General features: G+C 41.5%; 2 protein-coding genes across 7 annotated transcripts; both read left to right on the top strand.

Moving 5' to 3' along the window:
- Positions 1-192: 192 nt before the first annotated feature.
- LOC104696583 (lipase member M-like) lies at positions 193-11,120 on the top strand. 3 transcript variants are annotated; one of them, XM_019291601.3, is made up of 10 exons: positions 193-389; positions 1,837-1,948; positions 3,065-3,182; positions 3,874-4,072; positions 4,580-4,689; positions 5,398-5,534; positions 6,045-6,191; positions 7,222-7,293; positions 9,193-9,264; positions 10,061-10,396. In XM_019291601.3, exons 1-10 carry the CDS (start codon positions 373-375, stop codon positions 10,304-10,306), a joined length of 1,230 nt encoding a protein of 409 aa, XP_019147146.3. In that variant the 5' UTR covers positions 193-372; the 3' UTR covers positions 10,307-10,396. The 3 variants fall into 3 exon arrangements, with proteins under 3 accessions (XP_019147146.3, XP_010409271.1, XP_019147144.3); XM_010410969.4 differs by lacking the exon at positions 10,061-10,396 and adding an exon at positions 10,403-11,120 and having other exon boundaries at positions 199-389; XM_019291599.3 differs by lacking the exon at positions 193-389 and having other exon boundaries at positions 1,948-2,028.
- A 2,414-nt stretch (positions 11,121-13,534) lies between these two features.
- On the top strand, positions 13,535-26,824 carry LOC104696575 (lysosomal acid lipase/cholesteryl ester hydrolase-like). Of its 4 annotated transcripts, XM_019293950.3 has the most exons (12): positions 13,535-13,687; positions 15,396-15,504; positions 16,086-16,271; positions 17,053-17,191; positions 18,494-18,608; positions 19,667-19,865; positions 20,491-20,600; positions 22,120-22,256; positions 22,840-22,980; positions 24,114-24,185; positions 25,076-25,144; positions 26,133-26,824. In XM_019293950.3, exons 3-12 carry the CDS (start codon positions 16,246-16,248, stop codon positions 26,364-26,366), a joined length of 1,242 nt encoding a protein of 413 aa, XP_019149495.1. In that variant the 5' UTR covers positions 13,535-13,687; positions 15,396-15,504; positions 16,086-16,245; the 3' UTR covers positions 26,367-26,824. The 4 variants fall into 4 exon arrangements, with proteins under 4 accessions (XP_019149495.1, XP_019149496.1, XP_019149497.1 ...); XM_019293951.3 differs by lacking the exon at positions 15,396-15,504; XM_019293952.3 differs by lacking the exon at positions 16,086-16,271 and having other exon boundaries at positions 13,536-13,687.
- Positions 26,825-27,469: the final 645 nt, after the last annotated feature.

Below are 27,469 nucleotides of genomic sequence, written 5' to 3'. Positions count from 1 at the left end.
TGTATCTATGAAAATATTTGCTTTGAAAATTCCTGATCCTGCTCTGCCACTCTACAGAGGCTGGTATTCTCCTTAAAAGTCCAGCAATCTGTGATAGCAGAAGAGCCTTGTTATAGCTGTGGTGGCTAAGGAGCTGAAAAGCACGAGGTCTGAGAATAAAAGGAGTCACCTCTCTCTGGTGTGGCATTAGGGAAATGTTGAAGAGATAGTAGAAGGAATGAGGGGTGGGAAAGAAACAGAGGCTTATTGTCAAGTTGCTGCCTGATTGGGGAAAAAACAGTGCATGACCATCCTTTCACTGCCAGCACCGCTTCCAAACAGCCAGGAATTGAGTTTTCATTCCTCTGCAGCCGCAGCTGCTCAGCCAAACACATGACTTCGGGCACAAGGTCAGTAATGCTTTGATTTATTTTTCATCCAAAACTGGTGAAGGCTTCACAGGAGCTGCAAAAGATGGTATCAAACCTGATCTTGAGGAGCTGCTTTATTATTTGGGTACAAATGTGTTTCATTGTGTTGTTTTGCTTGTAAGACTGGTAGGTGAAAGTATGACTACTTCTTGGAAGATTCCTTGTGGCTAAAGAGATTCAGGCCTGGCTCACCTAGCCTGAATTTAGATAACTCTGGGATAGCTGAAGAGGTATGGGAAGATGGCAAGCGAGGGAATAAGAAAGTGGTAGCTTTAAACCGAAAGAAAGGATGCTATCTCAGTAAAACAAAGGTTTCTAAATGTCCCTTTTTCTACAAAAGCAGCCAAGTATTTTCAACACAGATTGTACAGATTGCTGGTACAGATTGTACCAGCATTTTAGTTCTAGGAAGTTAGCATATAAATTGTTCTGCAATAAGAAAAAAAACCATTCACATTATTTGGGGAAAAAAGTTTAAAAGTCTTCTTGATTAGGAAAACAATAAATGAAATAGATTTTTTGGCTGAATCAGTCTGACTGAAATACCTGTAACTGAGAAAACAGAAGTTTAGATGTGGCCTCCGTGGGGTTGTATAGTGTAGAGAAGATGCTAATTCAAACACTGCATTTTCTTTGAGCTTAGACTATGGAGGTCTTCACAGACAGTGGAGCTGCTATTTGTGCATCTGAGCAGGATAGCTACCTCTCAGGTTTTTTTGTTCCTTTTTTGCTTAACAAAACTGGATGTCCCTGCACTCAGTCTCTACCTAGCATTACATTTAGCAAAGTTTTCTTTTCCTTTCTCCATCCTCATCCCATGGAGTGGATAAATCTTGTCGTTGAGCAGGTTTGTATAAATTTTGCTAGGCAACTATAAAGAACTGCTTTATTTAGGTTCCTACGTTTTTAATTGATAAATATTTATAATTTTTATTTTCAATTGTTTTTGCTTTTTTTCCTCTACCTGTCCAACAATTTGGTTGTCTCCACTTTGAAAGCTTCACTGTGACAATGATTGATTCACTTACGAGTTACCCAATAACTTTGTGTTTCTCAGAGTTAGCCAGAAATGTTTCCAAATTCACCTACAGATCAAATGCATGGCATGGTAATGCAAGTGACCTCAGACAAATGAGTGAAATCCATTTCTCCAGAAGCTTTGCTTCTTTTCTTGGATTCAGATACATTTGCCTTGATCAAGAGCAGCATCCTAGTCCAAACCTTAGCAGAGAGCCCAGGTTGCTGCCCAACACCCTCAGATAGGTGTTTGAAGTCAGCTTTTTCCTATTTAATTAACAAGTAAGGAGTACCAGACTGGCTCTGTTCAGTATTAGACAGCACTTTCCTCATCAGAAAAGTACAGAACCCGTCTGGACTGCAAGTGCAGAGCAGGACTACTGACAGATGAATATATTGGTTTTTGCAGAGAGAAGATATGGCTGTTTGTTGCTGTTACATACTTGTTTCAGGGAATTACTTACTCAGAAGAACTGAGAAGAATGAAGAGAGCTGTGCATCCTGAAGCCTTTATGAGTATTGTAAGTTGGTTGGTGGAGTGACCTGAAGATGGATGTTACACATGACAGCAGAGGGGTTTCTAAGTGTTAGAAATAACAAGGTAGATAAGCTGCCTTTATTTAACCTGTCCTCTCTAGTCACTGTGTATGCTACTGATTTCTTTTCTATTCTCTTCTGTCTGCATGTGTAAAAGCCCATCTTCTGTCTGATAGAAATTAAAGCAAATAGTAAATGTCCAGACTTAATTTCTTTTTAAATATCAGTTACCAGCTAGCTATTGCTGGCACTACCTATCTGAAAAAATTATTATGTAGAATGTCAGTATTTCACCAGCAATGAAGTCTATAAACAGCTAGTCGTGACCAGCAGAGACCAAAAATGGCCAGCTTTTCAGAAGAACCCCTCTTGCCAAGCAAGCTTACTTAGATCTTTAATCACTTGTTAAAATCCTGGGGGCTCTGTCCTGCCTGAAAAAATACATTGAGTAATTCTCTGAGTACAAGTTATAAAGACCAATCCTCTTTTGTAACAAAACAGGTTGAAAATTGCAGGTCAAAAGCACTATTTACTTCAGAGCTTAAGATGGGCTGTGCTAGGGATTTCCCTTGCAACAGTGCAACTGCCTGATCTTTTTTTTCCATAATGTAGTCAGCTTTTCAGCAGTGCTCATTGCATCTAGGCTGTTCACAATACTGTACTTGTGAAGCTCTCTGGATTCCTCTGAGGGTAGTTTAAACAAGCTGGTTCCAGGCTGGGTCAAAGCAAATCAGAAGCATGGCATCTGGGCAGCTCCTCATCTCAGCCACACATCTCATCCCAGCTCATAAACTCCTGCTATGAGCTTATAGTGATTCTGGTATCACCAGAATGCAAGGGCTTGTGATGATTGTATGGCAGGAGTGTAATACAGGTTTTATATGACATATTTTAACTGTAAAACCCTAGTAAAACCCTAGATATAACATAAAGAAAAAAGGAAATTTATTGATGCTTTAGGGTTACATACATTCAGATGCTTAATGTATGTAGGTTAAATCCCCAGTTGTACCTGCTTTCTAACATTTCTTTATTGTGAATATCTTATAATATATGAAATGGACTTGTGCAAGCAAATGCATTTGTACCTTCTCTCCCAGAATGAGCTCATTACTTACAAAGGGTACCCGAGCGAGGAGTATGAAGTGATGACAGAAGATGGTTATACCATTACCATTAACAGAATCCCTTATGGTACTCAGAATCAAGGAAGCCCAGGTACAGTTCTTTAATATGACACAAAACCAGCCTAGATAGGGCATATTCTCAAAAGAGGTACCTTGTATTTGTAAAACATCCACCAAAGCTTGTATACATAAGTGAAATTTTAGCAGAGAGTTCTGGCTGCCCTGAACAACCTGCAAGATCTACAGAATTAATGTCAAGAACACCTATTTATAGTAAAAATCCACTATAAAATGAAACATATGCTTCCTAGTAAGGGGTGGTGAGTAAAACTTTAAAAAAAAATTAGAAGTAGGATAAAGGTTGCCTAATCAGCTTGTTTTGCAAAAGCTTTTCCAACCTCTCATTTTGTTTTGCTTTTGCTTACACCTGGTTAGTATCAGTGTCTGATTCATATTTTGGGTAAAGGAAACCTCTAAAAACAGTCCCACACCTTCATCTCTGCATCAATGTTGAGAATCTCAAGCTGATATGGAAGAGCTATACAAACAATGACCAGAGGATGCCAAGTTAGTTTTCTCTGGTGTCAGGCAGATCTTTCCATAAATTCTTACAGAAGCTTAGAAGTTGTCTTTTAGAGAAAGAGGTGTTTTGTTCTTATGATTAGTTGATGCAGGAAGAAATCCCAATATTGAATAGGAGACAGTAATGTCCCTGAACTACCAGGAAATGAAAAGATAAAAACAATTACAAACTCTAGTTTCGGTTTTGCTTTGTTTCTCAGCTTCAAGACCTGTGGTGTTTCTCCAGCATGGATTATTAGGAGATGCTAGTAACTGGGTCACAAACATGCCCAACAACAGCTTGGGCTTCCTGCTAGCTGATGCTGGATTTGACGTTTGGATGGGAAACAGCAGAGGGAATCGCTGGTCAAGAAAACATCAAAAGTATTCCATTGATCAAGATGAATTCTGGGCTTTCAGGTAGACAGAACCACTGGAGGGGATATCTGTTGCCCATCCTTATGTGTTTATTTCAGTTGGTTAAATCAGGGATTTACATATGCTACTTTTTAATAAGCATTCTTTACATTCGCTTTTGCTGAGGTGCACCTATAAAAGCATGTGAACTGAAATAGCAATGGAGACTGCTTTAATTACTGCTTGAACAGGTTCTTCAAACTAGAGGCAGAACAGCAGCAGAATGACTCAGAGGAACTTGCATAGGCCATCTCTATGCCATTCCTCAGCCCTGGAGCCACTTTTGGCAGCTACTTAGAAATACTAGTCTCTATAATACAATAACCCAAAAATCTTGAGTAGTATCTTCCATATCCAGTGCCAGAAAAATACAGAACTTAGAATAATTGAATGATTCACTAAAATGTTCAGACTGTTCCTTTGCTGACAAGCCATTAAGAAAAATGTGAATTCAATTTGAAGTCTGATTTTTAATTTATGCATGCCTCTCTTTCAATCTCCTGCCTGCAGTTTTGATGAGATGGCAAAGTTTGATCTTCCAGCAGCAATAAATTTCATTTTGGAGAAAACAGGACAGGAAAAGTTGTACTATATTGGCTATTCACAAGGTACTACCATTGGTAAGTTACACATAAGAGAGGAATTCCTCAGGAAAACAGGTATAAAATGTGATTTGAGATACTGAGTTACTGAATGTACCTGAGGTTTTCATTAACTCTTTTGTAGATGTGAAATAATGTGGTAGTATAAGCAATTTTCAACATGTAGGCATTTAAAATTTGTTATACAGATAATAAAACATAATGGATCAAATGCACTGCTGCTGGAAATCTGTCAACTAAGAATTATACAGGAAATTATTGTGTGTGGGCCACGCAAATTGTTTCTATCCAAGATGCAAGGGTGTGCCCAACAGCAGCTGGGCAGTTGACCAAAATAAACAGAACAGGAAGATGAGAGTACAGAAAGAGAAGTTGTCCAGCTTAGACCAGATGTACAAAATTGGATTGACCGGAAGAAAAACAACTTCTCCTCCCAATAGTAAAAGAAAGGCATGAAAGTACATCAGAAGTGTACATTTATGTTTAATCAAGTCTGGAAGAAAGCTGCAAAATAAAGAAAGAAATTTCTCTGAATAGGAAAAAAACCTACAAGCTGGTAACTTACGGAGAAGAGGGATTTCATACAAATCTAGTCAGGACCATAGTTTCTGAACAACTAAAGAGGTTGCTTATGAATTTGGAAGTGCAGAATATCATCTATTAATACTGTAAACAGTCTAATGTAAAAATGATTATTTTTTTAAACTCCTCTTTTTGTTTTTTCAGCTTTCATTGCATTTTCAACAATGCCAGAGCTGGCTCAAAAAATCAAACTCTACTTTGCATTGGCACCTGTCACTACTATTAAGTATGCTAAAGGCCCAGCAACAAAACTCCTCTACCTTCCTGAAAAAGTGCTCAGGGTATGTGATACCTTGGTTTCCATTGTTTAACCGTATACTTGCTTGTTCAGCTCTTTAAATGGATAAACAGAATTACAGGGCTTTGTGAAGTTGACTCATTTGCACATGGGTAGGTTTACCTTGTGGCTGAGGCCTTCAAAAGTTCAGACTGGGCAATAAGAAAGGCTTTCAGTCCAAGGCAACAGTGCAGCACAGGGACAGGTCACCCAGAGAGGTACAGAGATGCAGGACCTCAAAGGTTTCCAAGATTCCTCCAGGCAAGGCCACAACTGATATACAAGCCTAAACTATGAATTGGAGTTAGCATTAACATATCTCTTTATTAAAAGTGATGTAAACCAAATTGAGTAATGCCCAAGCAGGCTGATGCAATGGAAAACCAAGTAATTTCTCACTTGTTTGTGGGAACATCATCTAGCAAAAGGAGAAACGGCAAGTAAGAACCACTGAGAGTGCTGGAGAAGAAAAGTGTGCACATTCCTAAATGAATGTTACCTTTGTATTTCACAGGGTATGCTTGGCAAAAGAGAATTCCTTCCCCAGACTGAGTGTCTAACAAGGATAATAGCCCCTGTCTGCAGCCACCAGGCTTTTGCCAGGCTTTGTAGGAGTGTCTTCTTCAATCTGGGTGGCTGTAACCTGAAAAACATTGATGTGGTATGTATAATTTTACCAGTTCTACTGGGAGTTTAAGCTTATGCTCCCAAAACTCACCCTCTACCCTGTAGTGTGAATTCTGAATTTCTATTAGTACCACATTGCAGGGAACAGTCCCCACTACTGGACAGCAGTATCTGCTGATTGCCCTATCACTAGCAGGGAACCACTGCCTCTCTCCTCAAAAGGACATTTGGCACCACTTCTGCAGTCAACAGGTGCTCAGAGCCACCCAAAATTCTGCAGTCTGCCTTCTGCCAGACCTCACCCAAGGCACCATATCATGGTCCATACTGTGGCTAATAGTCTGAAAAAGAAGAAATAAAAAGCCTACAGGCTTCACATTTTATCTTTGCAACAGACAAAGGAACACACACATATTCCTCCTTGTCCTCATTCTCCAAGCCTTGGACCATCAGGGATGTGCCCAGAGGCACAAGATACTTTGGGGGGACCTGAGAGAGAGTTGGCAGACACTGGTAGGAGAGTATTGGGACATACCAGCTATGTCCAACTGTAGGTCAGATCACCTGGGAGTCAAAATTTTGCTCCAGCATTTTTCAAAAAATGCCTCAGAGTGCATTCACTAAGGAAGGATCACACAGCAGCCTGTTAAGAAGCCCCTGCAGTGCTAGGGTGTGTTTTATTTCAAATAGTTTTATATTCCTCAGGCAGTTGCTTTGCTGTTCTGTCCAACAGTGATCTTCTCTCACACAGAATCTGACACAGAGTTCTGAAAAAAACCCATGCAGATTGGGGTCTAAATTTCTGGTTTTGTATTCTATCTCACTTACCTAGACTCTTTTAGATTCTCAGTCATCCTGGAAAATGCTCTGGTTAGGGATTCCTCTTTCAGTGCTACTCCTAGTCTAACACATTTCCACCTGTGGCGTAAATCTGAGGGAGTCTCCAGTCGTGCCACTCTAATTTCTGTTGCTTTTATTGGTACATGACACTGCTGTAGCACATGTTTTGGTGTACATCTGCATAGAAGGGAAGAAGAGAATGCTCACCGAGTATTTTCTTTCAGAACCGAATCAACGTGTATATTGCCCAAACCTCTGCTGGAACTTCTGTGCAGAACATAATCCACTGGAGTCAGGTATGAGCAAACCCCAGGAAGACAAAATAGGTACTCACCTCGAGCTGAATAGAGAGGTACAGAGATAACCAGCTGTGAAGCCATGGCTAGCTTCTTGGAAACACAGGCAACTTGTGGTTTGCAGTTGAAACCTCAGTTCAGAACACTATTTTTCATTGCTCCTTCTTTTGCCACCAGGATAGAAATGTCCTGTGTGACACAGGTACATTTGAATCCAGCAATGAAGTGCTGCATTTGTGTAAAAGCACGGAAGCTGTGTGTGAAGGTGTACATGGCTCTTCTTATTGTGCATCCAGTACCTTTTATAAATGATGTCCATGGTTCTGTAAGGAGTTTTTCTTAAGGAATTAGTCATGTTTCCAATGTGGTGTCAAGAAATGAGCAGGTCTTAGGCTGCCACATAAATGATCAAATTTTACTTTTAAAACCCTTGTAGTTTCTTTTCTCTCTTTCAAGGCTGTCAGTATCTGGACAGCAATAGAACCAAAACCTCCTTATTTAGTAGATTATTTGTATCCCTTACCTACAAGGTGTAGGTACAAAAATGCTGTTAGTGAGGATCTTCTTGTTATTTTCTAAGTCCGTGAGAGACTTTTCTCTCGCACAGAAGAGGTAGCAGGGAATGTAAACAACCAAGCCACCTGCAACCTTGGAAAGTTTATGGTATAGTAGAAAATATTTTGATAATGGATGTTTTAGGATTTTGGCCAATCATCCCCAAGGGGTGGCTGGTCCTTTGTCCAATTAGACTATGAAGAAAAAAGTCTATAAAAGAGTTTGTAAAATAGTTAAATAAATCAATCTTGCTGCACAATTCCTGCCTGCTGGATCTTCTCCTCCTCCTCCTCCCTATGGCTGCGGGACATGGTGATATACCGTAGGAACCAGGCCTGCAGTAATAACAAGGTACTGCCACAGTACCTCTTCAGCAGCAGCGCTGATGGGAGCTGCCTTTCTGCCGTTGGGCTCACACTCCAAGGATCCACAGAGCTGGGCTCCCTCGGAGGAGCCTCTGCAGCAAGGCAGGTTTCCTGGCAGCAGCATGGGCTCTGGAATGGTGCAGGAAGCAGCTGCAAGCACAGAGAGCTTGCAGGAGTGTTCCTGCACTTTTCAGCACAGCAAAAGCACCGATAAGTTTGAGTGATATCTGCACAGGCACTTACTCAAAATCAAATTATATTTTTGGCTGTGAGCTCACATTAGGCAGTAGGTTTGATTAAGTTGCTTTTGTAACCATGACCTAGACCTGTAAAGAAAAAGGGTTACAAAAGCAGAGTGGGGGGAGCTCTGACAGCTGACTCAGATGTAATTCAGTACCTAACCACAGACTGCGAGCACAAACATGCAGTAGTAGTACTCCTAAGTGTTTGTTGTCCTTACTGTTATTACAACAAAAGGAGCTAAAGGAATTTCAATACTAAGATTCTGGTGAGGGTCTCTCAGAGTAGTTACAACCCATGTTGTAGGTAAAGCCAAGAGGGGGAAGAACTAGAAATGCTAATTTCTGTATTCAAAATAGAGTGAGAAGAGAAAACATAAGATGGAGCCCCTCGCAGAGCTGAGTGTTGCCAACACAGCTGAAAGAATAGGACAAGGCAGTAGTGCTGAGGTGAACTTGCTGACAGCAGTTGTTAACAGCAGTTTTACAAACTTGGACAAATTGTCTGTGAGGACATCTTTGGGTCTTTCTGCAGGAGATGTGATTTTTTTTCATTGTGACAAAAACATTTGACTCCTTTTCACTGTTTGACACAATTAATTTACTGTTGGCTCCTTCATAGCTCTTAGAAGAACTTCTTTTGGGGCTTTAGATTGAAGTCAGAGGCTCATCAGGGAAAAACCACAAAAACTTCCCAAATTATGGCTTTATAACTACCCTTTTCTTGTTCATCCTCTTAGGAGGTCCGCTCGGGGAAGTTCCAAGCTTATGACTGGGGCAGTTCAAAGAAGAACATGGAAAAATACCAACAGGTATATTTTGGTGAAGCAACCTTGGACAGCACAGAAACACACAAGAAGAGAGCAAGGATGTGGTAGGAGACACATTTTCAGAACATAAGTAAATGAAAATATTACTGCTTTTCATTTTGGAAGTCAACAGAGAAAGCATGCAAGCACTAGTGGCAATAATAAATTTAAGACATTTTAAAAGAAAGAGAGAGACAGAGGAAAAGCAAAACTTTTCAATTAAATGATCAATAGGAATAAGAGGAAGTAAGGGCAGAAAAACCAGAAAATTAATTTTGAAAAAGAAGAGTACACAGAAGAGAACAAAAACATCTTACCTACTAGTGGAACTGAAACAGACGACAACATTAGGAATAGGAAAACTGGAGAATTAATAGCCACCCCTAGATTCTGGCAGCCAGAGAAAAAAGGACTTTGTCCTCAAGCAGACCCTGAGGAACATCTTTTCCATTCAAGACTCTAATCCCATCTTTGACTCTTCTACCCTTTAGTCTCCACAACAACCTGTCATTACAAGTTACATGTTTTAATGATGACTTGCATGAAACACAGCTTCCTTTGGCTTGCCTTGAATTTGCTTGCTCCTGGAAAGACATGGGATGCCTTCAGGTTTTGTGTTTGGTCAAATTAATTTCAGTGCTCTTTCTTCATACTATTTGGGTTGTATAAACCTGTCTCCTGTCCTTGCTCTGACGTCTCTTTTCCAAACACAGGAGTCCTAAGCTGCTTTCCCTCTCCTCCTACAGAAGCCATTTCATGATCCTTTTCATCCTTTTAACATGCTGTTTTTTCTCTCTAGCACATGTCTTCTGGGGCTGACCAGTACTTCAAAAGGACCATGATGGGGGTTTATCCAGAGGCATCCTGGCATCTCTGTCTTGTTCAGGCTCCTGCCCTAGGATCCCACTTGAGAGGGCAAAGACCTAACAATAACTGTTTGTCAGGTCAGGAGGTGTTTTACTTTTGGCTGTGCTATCAGTTGGGTAATCCCTGTGAGCACAGACTGAAAAGGCAAACAAGGGAACTTCCTTCCTCTTTGGTTTAGACACCTCTACTTCGAACAGTGACAGAAGAAAGCCCCAAATGAATGTTTAAAGTTTGCTGTGCTCTCCTGGACGTTCATTCCTGTACTGTTTTTCAGATTCTTCCTCCTCTCTACAACATAGAAGAGATGACTGTACCAACTGCAGTATGGACTGGGGGGCAAGACATGCTCGCAGATCCCAAGGATGTGGCCATCTTATTGTCTAAAATTAAGAAGCTTATCTATCACAAGAAGATTCCTGAATGGGCACACCTGGATTTCATCTGGGGATTGGATGCACCTTTGCAAGTGTACAATGAAATTATTGACCTGATGCAGAAGTATCCTTAACTCACAACCAGAAAACTTACCTGACTCGTTCAACAGCACAGATTCACTGGGTACAATAAACCCCTTCTGTTGCATCTGGAGTTGGGGAAAGGGTTCCTCCTGCCCTCTACATGTCATTCCAATGCCTTTTGCACCCTGATAGTGCACTTCATATTTTCTGGCAACCTTGTGGATCTGTAATACCTTCTCAGTTGATACAGATTTGATTCTGCAATAACTATGCTTTTCTAACAGAGGACAGGGTTTGCTTGCAGCCTACTCTCTTCTCTAGACTGTAACAGTAATGAAAGCACTTCCTTTCTCTGGATACATTCTGTGATCTCTAGATGTTTTCCATTCTTCATAATATTTCTCAGTTTATTGGGCTGACAGTTATTTAAAGGCATAGTGTAATCAAAAACTTATTCTAACAGTTGTGATATTGTATAATTTTATTATTAAACAAGATGATGAGCAGAAAGCAGAAACTGAGTTCATACAAAAAAACCACCTCACTCCTGAAAAGAATATGATTTGTCTTTGTTTGAAACAGGACTGCTCACTGTTTTCATGAGGAAGAGCAAGGGACACAGGGTAGACCCAACAGAAAACAGTAGCCAGTCTCATGGTTCAAGCATGCACCTGGAAAAAAACTTGACTTCAAGACCCACCCTGAGACAGAGAAATCCTTGCTGACTCAGTCATTTTGGCAATGGCAGCACTTCCATGGGACACGTAGTTCAAAGTTACACCTTGAACCCAGCAGAAACCTCACACCTCCTGCTGTTTCACATATAAGCTACTGGCTGTCTCAGAGCTGAGATGATCTAACCTTTGTCATGGCTCTGAGCAGCCTCTTTGGCATTTAAACACTAAAACGAAAAGTACCCAAACATTGTTAGAAACAATCCATTATCTTCATCCCATGTATATTTAGAGCACTTTGACCACTACTGGAAAGAGCTGCTTTCAAGACAATGATGAAGAATTATTCATCCTATTAATTTCCTGGAGTAACTATGACTCTAACAATTTTGTTTCAAACAGGTAGTTACAGCACAAAACCACTCAGTTGAAGGGTAACCTCTGTGGTTATTGGGTTACAGCATTATAGGTCACCATCCCTCCAAAACAAAATTCCATTAGCTTCTCTGTGAAAAGAAACACAGTGCATTCAGGGGTTTCCTTTCAGCATGACACCCTCACTGTCCATTTCAACGAAATGTTAATGTGGGCCAAGTCTGGGGTGCTAGCCAGCACAGTGCAGCTGCTACACTGGGACAGTTCACTGGTGACACTGTATGACCAAAGGACCCGTGTCTCACTCTGAGTAATGGTTCATTAGCCAAACAAATTAACCATGGCTGTTACCACTTCTGCACCTTTCCCTTCCAAGACAAACAACAGGCCTGTTTCATCTCCTGAACCCACTGCTGAAGGCTGTCCTGTTTCGTTCTGCTTCACAAATGTAACTAGAGTTTGATCCAAGCAAAACTGTTCCCCTCCAGACAAGGACATTCCTTCCACCAAATACAAATTCCTGGAGACAAATACCCTTCAGAGAGTCAATCTTTCAACCAACTCACTGCTTGTACGGAAAATGTATGAGTACTTGAGACCTACTTTGTAAGTTTTCAAAGCTTTCCATACTAAATGCAACACCATACCTGAAAGCAGACAGAGCATTCCCTAAAGCAACCTAGAAAAGATTGCAAATGTGCAGCTGTGTTTCAACCTGAGACCCCATAAAGGAGGCAGGGAGTTGAATTTTCTGGAAAGTCAGTAAAAGCAGGTTGACCAAACAGCATTGGACACATCATGGGGACTGTTGATCCCACCTTGGGACATGAGAAGGGATGAGACATCATGTTGCAGAAGTCCTTCCGAGTGTTTAATTTATGGTTTGATTATAGTTATCATCTTACAGATATCAGAGAAGTCAAATTGTAATGCTTTTCAGTGAGAAATTACCAAACTACTCTCTCCGCTCTTCCAGACAATGTTTTTTACTTTGTATGTAAAACAGAGCTGTTACTGTGCTGTCACTGACATCCTGTTGTTTCACTCCTTTCCTTCCCCTGGTAGTCAAAGGCATCATACTGTTTGCAGTGGTGTTCCCAAGAACACATCCCTCTTATCTGGTGTTCTTCTAAATGCTCATCAATCCATGATGAAACTCAAGCTCTTCTGAAGACACTTGTGAGCTAATTGGCTGAACAGGCTGATCCTCACGTAGGAGGATTCTACTTAGTTTATAGCCCAGCTGCCCAAGGACACGGAACGAGTCCTTCTGCCCATGGTCATCAAGCCAATCTCAGTGAGGACAGAGCCCCCAGGCTGACTACAGCTAATTCAGCCGTTAAGCAAAGATCTCCAGATACCATGTTTTCAGAGGTGATGAAAATGGCTTAGGATAAACAAGAACACTTGTTTGTACCCTCACTGGGAGAAAGGTTACATGTCATGTTCAAGCCTTCCTTGGCACTGGAGTATGATTAATGCAGAATAAGCTGGGTTTCATGAGTTGTGCTGCTCACTGGAAAACAGACTTAGGTCAGTCTGTAATGTTAAAGTTAACATAAACCAAATGAAAAGCAATTGCAGAGTCAGTGTTCTTGAGACACTATGTTGAGAAAAGCTGGACACTTCCTCTTTTTCATCTTAAAAGATTACATTTGAAGCAGCCCCTCAGGTGGGTAACAGTACAGATCAAGGTCTGCCACAGACCCAGTGACCTGTAACACCCAGGTCCCAGCTAAACATGCTGACCACTGATTTATAGGTACACAGTACACTCTCCTGCTCCAAGCTGCATTTTGGGGTGGTGGATTAAACCAGATAATCTTTGTCATCACAAAGATTTCCCCACTTCTGAAATACTGCCAAATCAGCACTTAAACACGCTCTACAATACGTGCTGCCAACTCATGACACTCACAGCTGCTTCCCTGAACTGCTCATTTTGTTTTGACTTCCTTTTGTCGGCGCAGGTTGCTGCCAGTGGATCAGTCTGCTGGTGGAGAAGGACCAGGGACCGTGGCAGAAGACAGAAGCAAGGCAATCAAAGCAGAGGTAAGTTACTTATACATACACGTTCATGGTCTCTTTCTCTATATCCTGTCTCCATAAAGATGTGATGTCTTGCTCTTGTGCAGCTGGTAGTAAAAATAAACAGTGTTTTTTCTCTCTCATCTGTAAGCCTATTGCTAGGCACAGAAGTGCTTCTTTGCTTGAACTAGAAGACAAAGAAGTTTGACCTGCACAAAAGGAAGGAAAAGGGCAACTATTTAATTTTTTTCTACTTGTTTTCTTCAGTCTGAGAACAAGGGAATGAATGTGCAAGTATTGAAACGTGTGCAATCTGAACCTCCTGTTCCTTCCATACAATGCATATGTATGTTTTGTTAGTGAGTAAGGCAGCATATTCTCATGCATGTTTAGTCACAGTTGCTCTTCTGGTCGGTGTGTGTATGCCTTAAAGCTTCTATATAATAAATTTTAGATTGCTTAAGGCACAAGGATAGAAGGGCAATTTTCAGAATGGCTTGTATTTTAGCTTCACTAAATCTTAAAAGCATGCAGGGGAACTTTCAAGGGCATTTGTCTCTCTGATCTTTTTACCATCTAAGCATATTCTTTTATGATAGTTCACCATGCTCAATAGTTACTTATGACTTCATCTCACTGGATGAAATCAGCTGTTCATGTCTTTATTCCTTGAGTTTAAGGGAGCAGTGGCCTGCGAAGATTGATGCTACTTGGCCCCCTGCACCTGAGTAAAAGGTTAATATCTGGAAGTCCATAAGCCATGCCAGCTAAGCCGGGTGATCACAGAGTGCGTTGAGGAAAGTTTACCTTAACAAGAGGGTTAAATAAGCCTCTTCATTGCCTCAACTAATCTTGGTAGTGATTTGAAAACAAGCTGAGATATTAGTAGAACTTTTTCTTGCCAAATTGAGATTCCCAGTGCAGGGATAGGGAGGCATATTTTACTCCCACTAGAACAGAGTAAAACAGAAAGAAAACAGTGTTGCACTGCCTGAGTATGAAGTTGTGAGGCTTCCTGCTTTGACAACAAAAATTAAGAAGTATTTGATATACAAAGGAAATCTAATGAAGTGTGGTTTGATGCTAGGTTTAAAGTTTTGGGTGTTTCCAAATGCTGCCTCATTTCAACTGTTTGATGACTCATGAAGCTTGACTTCTTAAAATTTGTTCTGTCAAATATAAAGGTTAAATTAAAGATCACTAAAAGTCAAAATGTATTTTCCTCATTTAGTTCTCTCTCATCCCACAAATTCTGTTCTTCTTCCCAATTGCTTGATGGGGAATGCTTCCTTATTTTCTCTTGATCTTCATATTGAACATTCCTGAGTACAAATAAGCTTCACAGAGTACCATGTCTCATCATAGCAGACGTCTTATGCTAGAAGCAGACTCAAGAAACATGTGGCTACATGAGAACCTCTGTTCATCATTAAAAATTGCATTCTCCATGTCTAATGCCTTGTTCCAGAAAGACTTGTCTCCTGAGTCTGCTTAACTTCCTAACAAAAACTGTAAGCTTGGGTTTGAGTGCAAGCTCACTCTTGCTGGCTGCTGCTGACTACACACCTGCTGCCTTTGCCTGCCATCCCCCCAGCAAGGCTGAATGCTCTCGAGTAGTCCTTCCCTGACAAAAAGTCCTCAGGAACTGCTGCAAACCCCATCACTGTGCAGGCTTGTATCTCAGTGCTGGAGTTGGCAGATATTTGACAATTACACCAAAATTTAATTGCAGGATGGACAGGAGGGTGAACTAACACAAAAACACCGTGGTCACAGAAGCGTGTCCTCTTCTTCTGAGGAAGCCAAGCCTGCAAGAGCAGTGGTGTTCCCAGTCATTACTGGTGAGGCAATCTTACAAGATGCCATGATGAGCTGAAGCCTTACATGGCATTAAGTCCCATGGATTCTACTGGTGAACATTTAAGTCTCCTGCCTGGTCTTTATGGACTTTATACACATGCAGAATGACGGCTGCTGTTCTCCTCACAGACGCCATTCTCTCCTCACACATTAAAGCACAGCATACAACAAATATTTGATGTATGATGTATGATGTGGCTTTTCCTGAATATGTAAGCACAGTACTGAGCTTCATGGATTAATCTTTTTTTGTGCAGTTCTTCAGAAAGAATAAGCAAGGAGCACTGAACTTGCAAGCTCTTGCTTTTCAAAGAGTTCTTACTATAATACCACACTCAGTAACTATCTGGGTCACAGAATCTGTTCTTCTCTTTTCTAAGGGATGTTTGAGTCAAAATTATCTTGTTGAAAAAAAAGTCTGGGAAGCTCAGAGAGAGCAGTGTTCCTGCACTCATTGACCTGGGCTCTGGAAAATAAAAACTAAAACTGGGAAGTATATCTACTGTATGTGGAGTTGGCATAAACTGGTGCTAGATCGACTGCACTCTCAATTTCTATTCAGAAAAGCTAATCTGGAACCATCAGTCATCCCAGGAAAGAGCAAGGTCTCACTTCCCTGTGACCAATACAAGATTTGCGCTACGGACAACCATTTCTAAGAGGTAACGGAGACAGGCCCTTGGCAGAACAAAGGCAGTGTCAGGATCCATTGCTTATTCCTCATGGCTGCTCGGCTGGTAGCCAAAAGGTAAGGCTGACTAGGAACTGACTCACGGGGATTTTGAGGAGCCACACATGGTCACCTTGTTTCCTTCATATTCTCAGAGGAACTGATTTGAAACAGAACTTTATCATGTTCGGGGTCACATCACCTTATGAGGAAAGCACAAATGGCACTGAAGTGGTGCAAGCATGTTGCCTTAAGTCCATTAAACCTCCTCACAGAGTGCCTGAATTACTCCTGGCCCCTTCATGATCTTCATTATGTGATTCCTCACCCCAGCATACCAGTGACAGACACAAGAATAGCATTCAGTCCCAGAGGAAGAAAGGGCAGGTCTAAAGAGAGCCATCCTGAATCTCTTTCACCTCACTCCTGAGGAGACAGGAAACAAACAGTGCTTTCTTCTCCTTTCATCTCTCCTGCTGGCAGAAGGTTGGAGACTGATAAAGGCAGACAAGCTGGGTGATGGTCATCTCAGGTGCTCACGTTTCTTTGTCAAGCTTCTGCTAGGCTCGTGCCAAGAGCTGGCCCTGTCTACCAACCTCAGTTCCCTTGTAATCTGCAGAGTGCTCAGGCATAAGAATATGGCATGATATGCCCAGGTGTTTTCCTCTCCTGTTCTGCAACCCTACCTGTTAAACAGGGTGAGCTGCAGCCAGCCCCTCCTCACACAAGTACTTATTCCAGCAGCCCTTGGGGAGCAGACTTCGGGCAACCTATAGGAGACTCCTCTTGGGTCTTCCTGTGGAATTCCACACCACTCTCTTCCTAACACAAACACCCCTTCATGTGCTCTTCCACACAGCCCCAAGATGTGGTGCCTCTTCATGCTGCTCTGCTCCCAAGGAATTGCTTTTTCAGCAGGATTCACAGCAGCCTCCATCCCGAGTGCTGACACAAGCCGCTGTAAGAAGAGTCGCGACCCCGAATGTTTCATGAATGTTGTAAGTAGGGTCACCTTCTCTCCCTTTCTAAATCTTCCCTTACAGTTACATAACTAACAGTCCTTTCCAGCAAGCTAAGAAGAGCCCCTTCTGCATTTCCTGTTTCCCACCCTGCTGTTTCCAAAACCACTGCCTCAGGGTCACTGCCACAGAGAGGGCTGGCTCTGAACATACCAGGGACAGATGTGCCTCTTGCATGTTGCATGAAGACAGACACATAGTACTGCAATGGGGACTGCTGTCTGCTACCTTTGCTTCCAAGGCTAGGCAACTCCCCAGAACCTCCTGAGGACCACTGGAGATCCAGACTGTGGAATTTTGATCCCAGCAGCCAGACTCAGCCCTGGACTGCAGACAGAGAACAGACTACATGCTCCAGTCCGTACCAAACTGAAAAACAGACCTCTGCTGCCTGCATTTAGGGTGAACCCCAACAGATATATGATAAATATGGAGCTATGTTATGCCTCATGATACCTGTTTGCAGTCAGCTTTCTCAACACATGTTGGTATTTCAGGCTACTACATAAGGGGAGGAGTGCAAACCTGGCAAGAGAACAAAGAACCCTCCAGCACTAGCCTGAGGAAACCTTGATTCTTCTATCCAAACAGTCTAGGCTGCCACAGAGAAGAATTGCTTTGCAGTGGAGGCAAAGGCTGGTTTCTTATCTCAAGTGAAGCAAAGGCCTGCCCTTCCACTGTTTGCTCAGAACAGTGGTAAGGGAGGTTGAACCCCTTCTACCGATTCTCACAATGCAAACTAATCAAAGATGCCTTGCCCTGAGTCACCAAAGATTTCCTCAGAGTTCATGCATAATTAGGTGTAGGTGGTCTCATTAGTTCCTTTGACTAGATCTCCACCCTTGTTTGCCTTGCGTGCATGGCTTGCCTAGCCACACTTTGACAAGAAAGTATTCATTATGGACCGTCCCCACAGCTTTTGACATCGTCTTATACAGATATGGCTGCGTCTTTAATCTGTAGAAATTGTACAATCCTAATCAGCCTTGCATAACATGACAAACTATCTCCCAGAAGGGAGTTAGTCACTCAGCACAGTTCTGCTTTGTCCCATAATAGGGGGCTGAAAACCAGACAACCACCAGCTAAACCTAAACAGGTCTGAAGAGGACTTTGCTTCATCTTTTTACAAGGCCTGTAGTGTTTATTCTCAGCCATGGTCTCTGTGGCCAGGGTCTTACACTACCACCATAGCACATCCCACATGCACACTGCTCATCTTGGTTAGGCTCCAGAACAGGACAACTGGCGTGTTAACAAACTCTCCTTTGGCTTTCCCAGAGTGAAATTATCCGATATCATGGATACCCCAGCGAGGAATATGAAGTTACAACAGAGGATGGATACATTCTTGGTGTTTACAGAATTCCCACTGGGAGGAATGACCAAAATACAGGTGTGACACAGTTATAGGGCACAAGGAAGGTCTGAGAGCCAACTCTTACATGGATTCCCCATCTTTCCCCTTTGCACCTGCAATGGCATGTTCCATACCTTTCCGTCTCCACAAGAGTACCTAGTCAGAAAGGTGACTCCAATACTGAATCCATCTGAAGTCAGCACATTCAGTGTCTCTATCCTTACTTCAAACTTTTCTAATAATTGTGTTATATCCAAGGGTTGGGTTTGGGTTTTTTTTCCCTCAAACAGTCTGGCAGGTAGACTGGTAAACTGGATTTGGAAAGGTTGTGCATTAACAACCTAAATAATATACATATAAAATAGTAGCCTGACTACAAAGCCTCTGAGGTTAGGCATATGAATATTAATTCCCAGGCTTCTGAAGGACAGAGATATTCTTAAGGAAGGAGGTAAGAAATCAGGTAGTCAGTGAAAAGCAAATGCATTTCATCAGTTTCATCACATTTTCTGAATTGAATAAAAATTTCTATCTGGATTTTGGGGTACCCTGGATACTGCTACTTCAACTATTAGTCCTTGTTAGTATTATAGAATTATTTATTTGGATGCCTTCCCCTAAATGGATCTCTTTTGGAAATCCTTTGGACCACCCGGACTCTCAAAGTGAGGCTAACCGAGTTAGATCAGGGGCCTCTCAGCCTTGCTCAGTGGTTGCCTAAGCATGGATTTCCTTCTTTGGATTAATTTTTCTTTGTCTTCCATGCACTGTTATGTCTTCAGCAGTTTTCAGCTTCGAGTAGATGGTTTCAGCATAGGGGCTGTAAGTTGGCTTTCCAGTGCAAGAGGAGGTAGCACAGGCATCCTCAGTAAATTCTTTATTTGCCAGACCTGTCATAAAATGGTTATGAAATGTCATTAAATGGTTTCTGCTTGCATGGAAAAAATTCTTCAGGTTTCTTAAACCAATATCTATGCATAGTTCTCCTGGGAGATTCTTGAATGGGGAAACCTCTCACAGACTGAACTCTGCACTCCAATATTAAATACACATTAATTGCTGTTCCAATATAAGAATATTTTCATGTTTTTCAGGGCAAAGGCCTGCCGTGTTCCTACAGCATGCTTTTCTAGGAGATGCTACTCACTGGATTTCCAACCTGCCCAACAACAGCTTGGGCTTCCTCCTCGCAGATGCTGGCTATGATGTCTGGTTGGGAAACAGCAGAGGGAACACTTGGTCTTTAAAACACAAGACGCTTAAGCCCTGCCAGAAAGAGTTCTGGCAGTTCAGGTACTCAGTAGAGAGAAAAAGACTCAAAAGACTCAACATAGAAACTCCAGGGGGACTAGATATCTTCAGCCTGATGGCTTTTACCTGAACCAGCATAAGAATAGGATCTACATCAACCCAGGACAGTAAAAAACCAGAAAAAGAAGGATGCTCACTACTACTCAGAGCTGGGAGAATGGGCTGGGGAAGAGATTTCAGAGACTGGGAAATGAAATGGGATGATGAGGAAAAGGGAGACAGTACTGTGAGAGGGAGAGCAACAACCGCAGCTGGAACACGCTGAGCAGTCTTGTCTAGAAATCGGATCTCTCACAGTTGAATTCAACCAAGTGAGAAATGTGTTTTGTAACATGTGCAGGTGAAAGCACTGAATAAATTCAGTTCCCCAAGGGCTGCAGCTGTCAGATGAAACTGGCACCTCCTCCACAGAGAGCCCAAGGCATCAGGCAGCCAGGCTGTACAGCTGCACCCCTCTGCCCACTTCCCCAGCTCAAGCAAGGATGCAGACACACTGTGCAACCTCCTCCTTCAATGGGTCCTGCTTGGTGCAATGAACAAAACTGACAATCAGTAGCTCACTGTGATAGTCAAATTGTCTGCCAGCTTTTTGTGTTTCTCCCTGTAGCTTCGATGAAATGGGTAAATACGATATTCCAGCAGAGCTGTACTTCATCATGAATAAAACCGGACAGAAGGATGTTTACTATATTGGTCACTCGGAAGGGTCAGCTTCAGGTAACATCAGGAGAATTTTTCACAACCGTTGGTGTTCCTCTTTGATCAGTAGGTGACTCTCCCCACTGATTCTGTTGTTCTTCAAGTTTCTAGAGACTTAGAAAAACATAGAGATTTTTCTGGGTTGAGACTTGGAAAATGTGCAAAACTTTTCTAAAATCAGATTTGGTTACCCTTAATAAGCAAATAAACTTAATAGAGGATGCAGTGATAGTTCAACTTTTTAAATAATTTCATAGAACGTAGAAATGGTCATTTACTGGGTACTTCTGGTACTGGCATTGGGTATTTTTCTCAGCAACAGGAATTTACATGAAGTTCTTCTGTATTAAGACAGACAATTAGAATCATAGAACCATAGAACATCCTGAGCTGGAAGGGACATACAAGAATCACTGAAGGCCAACTCCTGGCCCTTCCCAGGCCAGCCCCAATGTTTACACCATGTACCTGAGAGCAGTGTCCAAATACTTCTTGAACTCTGTCAGAACTGGTGCTGTGAACACTTCCTTGGGGAGCTTGTTCTTGTGAATAGGATTGAAAAATCAAAAAGATGAAACAGTCCACAAAATAATTTAAATGAATACATTAATTTAAATTAAATTGCTTGAAGGCAAGGAAAAATAACCTCAACATTACTAAGTCATGACTTACTGTCAATCTTACAACTTAAATTGTAGTTCATGAGTGGCTGTAACTGGCCACATTGCTGTTTAAAAACATAGTGCCAGAGACCAAAAATTAGGAAAGCAAAAATATTAGTAGTTTATTTTTTCTTAGGTGCAGCTTTTGTTATTACTCAGTTCATGGCCCCTAAATGCAGCTAACTTTCTTTTAGCATCAGTTGAAAGTTCTTGGTGTTTATGGTTTATGTGTAAGATCCATGAATGAACATAGATTATAAAGTAGCAACTGTCAGTTCATTAGTGTAAACAACCCAGAAAAAAAGAAAATCAAATGTGGAAAAATCATATATTGTCACAAATTCTGACCTTTTTTTTCTTTGCCTCTCGTAAGAGTATTTAAAGACCCTCATGGCAAAATAAACTAACAATCTAGATTTTCTTCATCTGCCTGTGATGCAAATAATTGCTTGAAAACACACAAAGCTCCCACTATTTAGCTAATTATTCTATAGTTTCGTGAAAGCATAAACATGCATAGATCTTTAGAGACTCTAATTAGAAAAACTCATTTTTTATGAGAGTTCCTTGAACTTTAGAGGGAATTGGTGTTATCTCCAAAACCTCACTGACATGTTGCCTACAAAAACTGTTCTGATAATGACAATGCCCAGACATGCTCTAAACCTCAAAATGAACTTTGCCTCCTAAATAAAATTAGTTTCAGGACTTAGCTCCAACAATTTTCTTGAGTAAAACATGCAGCACAAACATGAACAACAGACAATGGGCTGAAAATCTACTATCATTTCTTGTTTGCTATCTGCTGTTTATGTCTTTAATTTGTCTGTGGAGGAGATCTTCACTAACTCAGCCTGTCTCTTTTGTATTTGCAGGCTTCATAGCATTTTCTACATACCCTGAGCTGGCTAAACGGGTGAAAGTGTTCTTTGCTGTGGGCCCAGTAACTGTATGCTCACATGCTACAAGTCCTCTGATTAAGTTAACAAATTTTCCTGAACCACTGCTCAGGGTATGTAATTTTTTCTTCTAAGAGGTCCAATGCCTCACTAACCTTCACAGGGTTCACTCAAACTGAGACCAAGCATTCCCAAACAAGTGACATGCTGACACTGAGGTCTGGATGAATTGAGTGCTCTCAAAAACTCTGTTCCTAAATCCTGTGGGGAAAATAGTCAGGATATTAAGCTTGTAGCAGCAGCTCCCAGTGAAGTAGGAGACTTGTGAAACACTGTCTTGTTTTAGAACTCCTGCTGTTTAACTAAAATTTTGCTGGCCTCATGCAGGAGGAACTAAACCAGAACTGCAGTAACAGACATGATGATCTCTGGGTCTTTAAAAAGGAGTTGGCATTAAGGTCAGCACACTAGAAATGGAAGGATGGCTTCCTCAAGGATTGGTGATAGTAATATGAAGGAGGAAGAATAAATTATGCTCTATGGGAAATGGGGTGTTTTGAGGGGTGCTGTGAGGGTAAGCTGTTCCAGCAATCTTTGAATACTGTGTTATGAAGGCTAGGCTATTAGCAACAATTTCCTGCATAAAATTCTTCTGTAAGAAGAAAAAAAAGGTGTTGCACTTTTCCTTTCCCTCAGTTAGTACTTGGCTGCAAAGGAGTCGCGCACCAGATTGAATTTCTGAAAGGACCCGTGACACAGCTCTGTACAAGCCTGGATAAGTTTTGTGCCCATGTTCTGTGTTACATAGCTGGAGGCAGCATCAAAAATATCAACACAGTAAGTATATGCAAGAACACCTACTCATGGTAAAACGAAAGGGATTTTGGAAGGTACATTTGTGCACTCCATCCTTGTCTGGTTACCGTCACGCATGTAAACACACCTAAACCACAGCACAGTTCTCAGCAGGCTGAGGGAATGCCAGGACATTGTGTACTGCCAACAGCAGCAGCATGGCTAGGGCTAGGGATGGGTGGGACCATCAATGAGGCACATTCCAATGCCAGAAAGAAAGAACTGAATCCAAATTGGAGCTATATTGCATGTATCAAGATGTACCCTCTTTTGGGGCTAAGCCAACCAGATTTTGGTCACACACAGATGTTCTTTAAAAAGAGACAATGAGTGATGAAGTCAGAGTTCTTGGCAATACAGTTGCCAGTTTCCTTCCTTAGTATATAGACTCTGGGGGTCCTCTGAACACTGAAATACCTAAAAGACAGGGAAAAAACTCTCTTTCTTAATTTTCAGACTATTTGCACCAAAACTTGGTCCCAAAGACTATTGTAAGGGGCATTTTCCTGGTTTTGTTGACCTTAGAACTGGGCCCAACAGCTCAATCCACAAGGTGTAGAGCTACAGAAAGCCTTTCCACTGTGCTGAGGAGTGCAGCACACCTACAGTGGGATTCACAAACCCTCGTGCATCACTCAGAGGGGACAGGAGAGACAGAAGAGTTTTCCCTCTGTTTGCCAATCTGTGAACACTGTGGTGCCAGTCCCCTTTACAGTGGCGAAAGTATGCAAAAGCTGGCCTGTATAATGTTTATTACTGCAGTATCTGTAACAACTGGGCCCCATTTTTTTCATCTATAATCCTTTTTAAAAGTACATATGGGAAAGCAGTTGGAATCAAAGGTTCAATGCAAAAGCAATAGCAGCTTTTGAATTGTAGAGCTAAACCATTAAGGGTATTTCCTGCCTTGCTTAAGTCACTAATGTGGTTCTCAGTGCAAGATAACATAGCTGAGGAAGAATCCAGGGAGATGGAATTGGAACACCTCCTTAACAGAACTATAAAAAATGTTTTGTAAGCTGACTTCTTTAATATTAGAAACTCACTTCCTTCACAGTTTTATTCTGTCACAGCACTGGATCTCTGTCTTTATAAGATTTCTGCTTTCTCTCCAGAGTCGAATAGATGTGTACGTAGGACATTCCCCTGCTGGAACATCAGTACAGAACATTATTCATTGGCAACAGGTATAACTGTACATTGACATGTAAACAGTCTCTTACTGCTGCTTTTTATGCAACTGACAGCCTGCAGGAAAATCCAGAGGCTTTGGATTTGGGAAAATTACCATCGTACCTTCTCACCTACTGCCTTGAACACCTGCACATTTAATGCGGTCTAGAATATAGATGTGCTCCTGAAGACAAGCATTCCCAGCAGGAAATGAACACAAAACTTGGACAGCTAGTGACTCTATGGTCTATTTTGCCAGCCTCTAACAAAATTAAGTGCATAAAAAGCAAAGACAGATACAGGAAGATAAAATAGCAAAGACAATGCACCATACAGATTTTTAGCACATACCCAGCTACTTAAATCCTTGAAGCAAAGGTTTTCTAAACTAATAGACACTGACTTTCTATCACCCTTTATTACACAGCACTCACAAATGAAATTACTTGTCATGTTTGTGCAAAGAATTAAATTACTAAAACAAACAAAACACCTCCAGGTATTCATTCCCCAGTCCTACAAGGCATATTGCACTAGACTTGTAATAGCCCTGACACATAGGCACCCAGGTTCTCTTTCCATGTGACAACTGAACCCAACTCTGCATGACAAATAGGGACCCCAACTTTAGGTACCTAAGGTAGTAAAACAAGAGTTTAAGTAATAAAATATGCTGAGGCTGGAATATAAGGATCAGGACAGAAATCTAGCAAGAGAAAAGGCAAGGAAGCCACTTACCTTGTGATCTATCCTCAGCACCCTGGAAGCCTGCAGCCAGAGGAATGTATGGGAGTAACTCACAGTCCACTACCTGAGCCTTGGCTTAACTCACAGGCAGGAATATCCTTCCTTCACTCTACTTCTTCATCTCTCATCACTTTTATTCTGTATTTTCTTTTAAAAGGTAGCACATACAGACAAGTTTCAAGCTTATGACTATGGCTCTAAGGAAAACATGAAGAAATACAACCAGGTAAGGCAAAATGGCTTCCCTGAGAACTCCTCCTTGGGTCTTGGTAAAACTAGAAATAGAAAAATTCAAATTTTAGCACCTGTGAGTGCTAACAAGGGGGAGAGTGGTCTCAGATAATGTTTCAGCTGAGTCACACACAAGTGTAAAAGCCTATTCACAAACAAGGCAGAGATAGACCCTGCAGACAATTAACAGAAGTTCATTTTGCCTCCCCTACCAATGCAGGGGTGTGCCCAGTGACATGTTAACTTACACGTCATTGCAGAAATGAATAAGAACCACACCCAAGTCCTAGGACTGGGTGAGCACAGAGCTCTTCACTACCCCAAAAATCCTCAAAGTTTGCCTTTCATTTAAGAGAGGAAGTGGATCTCAGAGCTACAGTGACCTCTCCAGTGGACTGGCAATCATTTCACTTTTAAGCAGCACATTTGACTTGCAGTGTCCTGTGCTGTACCAAAATGCTGCTTTTCACAGACAGAAAGGCTCTAGAGCTACAATTAGCCACTTCTATCTTGCACACTGTCTCAGAAATTTTCTAGATTGAAATTATAAATGGCCAAATTATTTCCTTGGCACTTAAATTCCAAGCATAAAAACTAAGACCAAAAGTTGCACTTCATGCCCCCAAAAAACTTATAGATCTTCCCACTCTGAATATACACAGGAAAAATCTCCGCAGTCCATCACAGATAAATACCAACACTCCTCTTTCCCTGCCCACACCTCTGAGGAGTGCAAGCTGGAGTCAATCTGCAAGGCAACCCTTAGCCATGCTTTATAGAAAGAACAGGAATAGGATGGGTTATTCCATAGACAGGGACTGGGGTTAGGGCAATGAACAATAAGAGGGTGGCCTTCATCCTTATGGTTTGACTGTAGGCAGTGCAGAAGAAAAAAGCAAAGAGAGATGCTTGCACAGAAACCTTTCTCTAAACACAGCTTCTGCTACAACAGCATTCACTCAGCTCTCCTCCCTGTCCCACAGACTGCTCCTCCTGTGTACAAGATAGAGGAGATAAGGACACCAACTGCTGTTTGGAGTGGTGGAGAGGACAAATTTGCAGACCCAAAAGACATGGCAAGGCTACTTCCTCGGATCACTAATCTCATTTACCATGAGCATTTTCCTGCATGGGGACATCTTGATTTCATCTGGGGCCTTGATGCAACTGAGAAAATGTATCTGAAAATCATTGAACTAATGAAAAAATATTTTTGAAACCATGAGCAGAGTGTTGATTGTAAAAACCTCCAAAATTTCTCTTTGGCAATAAGGGTGATATCTGGGGAAGAGCTAAACACACAGACACACATAATGGATACCTGTATAGGTATTTATTTATTCTTATTTATTTCTTGCTTTCCTCATAATTTGAGGTTTTCCATGGTGTTATTGTGACTGCTATCTTCCTGGGAAGTTTGAGGTATATAAGAATGAAAGCAGAAAATATTTATATATTTGAGTACATACTGCAGGGATCACTGAATTTCAACAGTTTTTATTTCTATGAGACTAATTTTTCTAAGCCTGAATTCTGTTGTTCTCATATATATCTTATGTACCCATTCTCATGCCCAGTTTTTGTCTTCCTATGGAGACCCAATAGTGTGATTTGATCATTTCTCTGTTGAAATGAACAGTTTTGTTTAAATTAAATTATTGATCCCCTTGACAGAGAACTTGGCTTTTTTTTCTCCCTCTTCAAATTACCCTTTAATGTCAACACAACCAAAGATCTTCAAGCACAAGAAACTGAGCAGACAATAGATGACTACCAAACATTAAGCAGTGAGAATCAAGGAGTCCAACCTTAAAAATTTGTAGATGTATTCCTCTGTCCTCCATGCCTACAAATCACCCAAATATTTGTTAAAACACTCTAAACCCCTCACAGTTTCAAAGACCACGGACGGCAGCTGTGGAATATGGAGATGTAGACCCATCCAGGAAGGTGCACTCGAGGAAACAGAACTTCCACCCTATGAATTATTCTTCATGCTGGCAATGAAGCTGTTGCAAGCACTCTGAGCTGTCAGCATTCACTTTTACACAGCTCTGTGTCTGGACCATTCTTCATTCAAGCAGTTCCTAAACCATGGGAAAGCAGTTGGATGTTCTCCCTTTACGGCCATTAGGCCTAAGAGATGGTGGCTTCATAATCCATGCAAGTGCCTTCCATCTTCTCATCTACAAGCTGCTCTGGAGTGTCTGTCCCCAGGTTACACACAAAGTGTTCATTATTACAGGCTCCAACAAGGAGCTTTGTTTTGTGGGGTGTTTCTGGCTGCAGCCTCAAGCTCACCTTGTCCAGACAAGACCTT

Source organism: Corvus cornix, chromosome 6 (genome assembly GCF_000738735.6).
Source record: "Corvus cornix cornix isolate S_Up_H32 chromosome 6, ASM73873v5, whole genome shotgun sequence".
Classification (NCBI taxonomy): Eukaryota; Metazoa; Chordata; class Aves; order Passeriformes; family Corvidae; genus Corvus; species Corvus cornix.
This window is presented reverse-complemented; position numbering and strand designations above follow the sequence as displayed.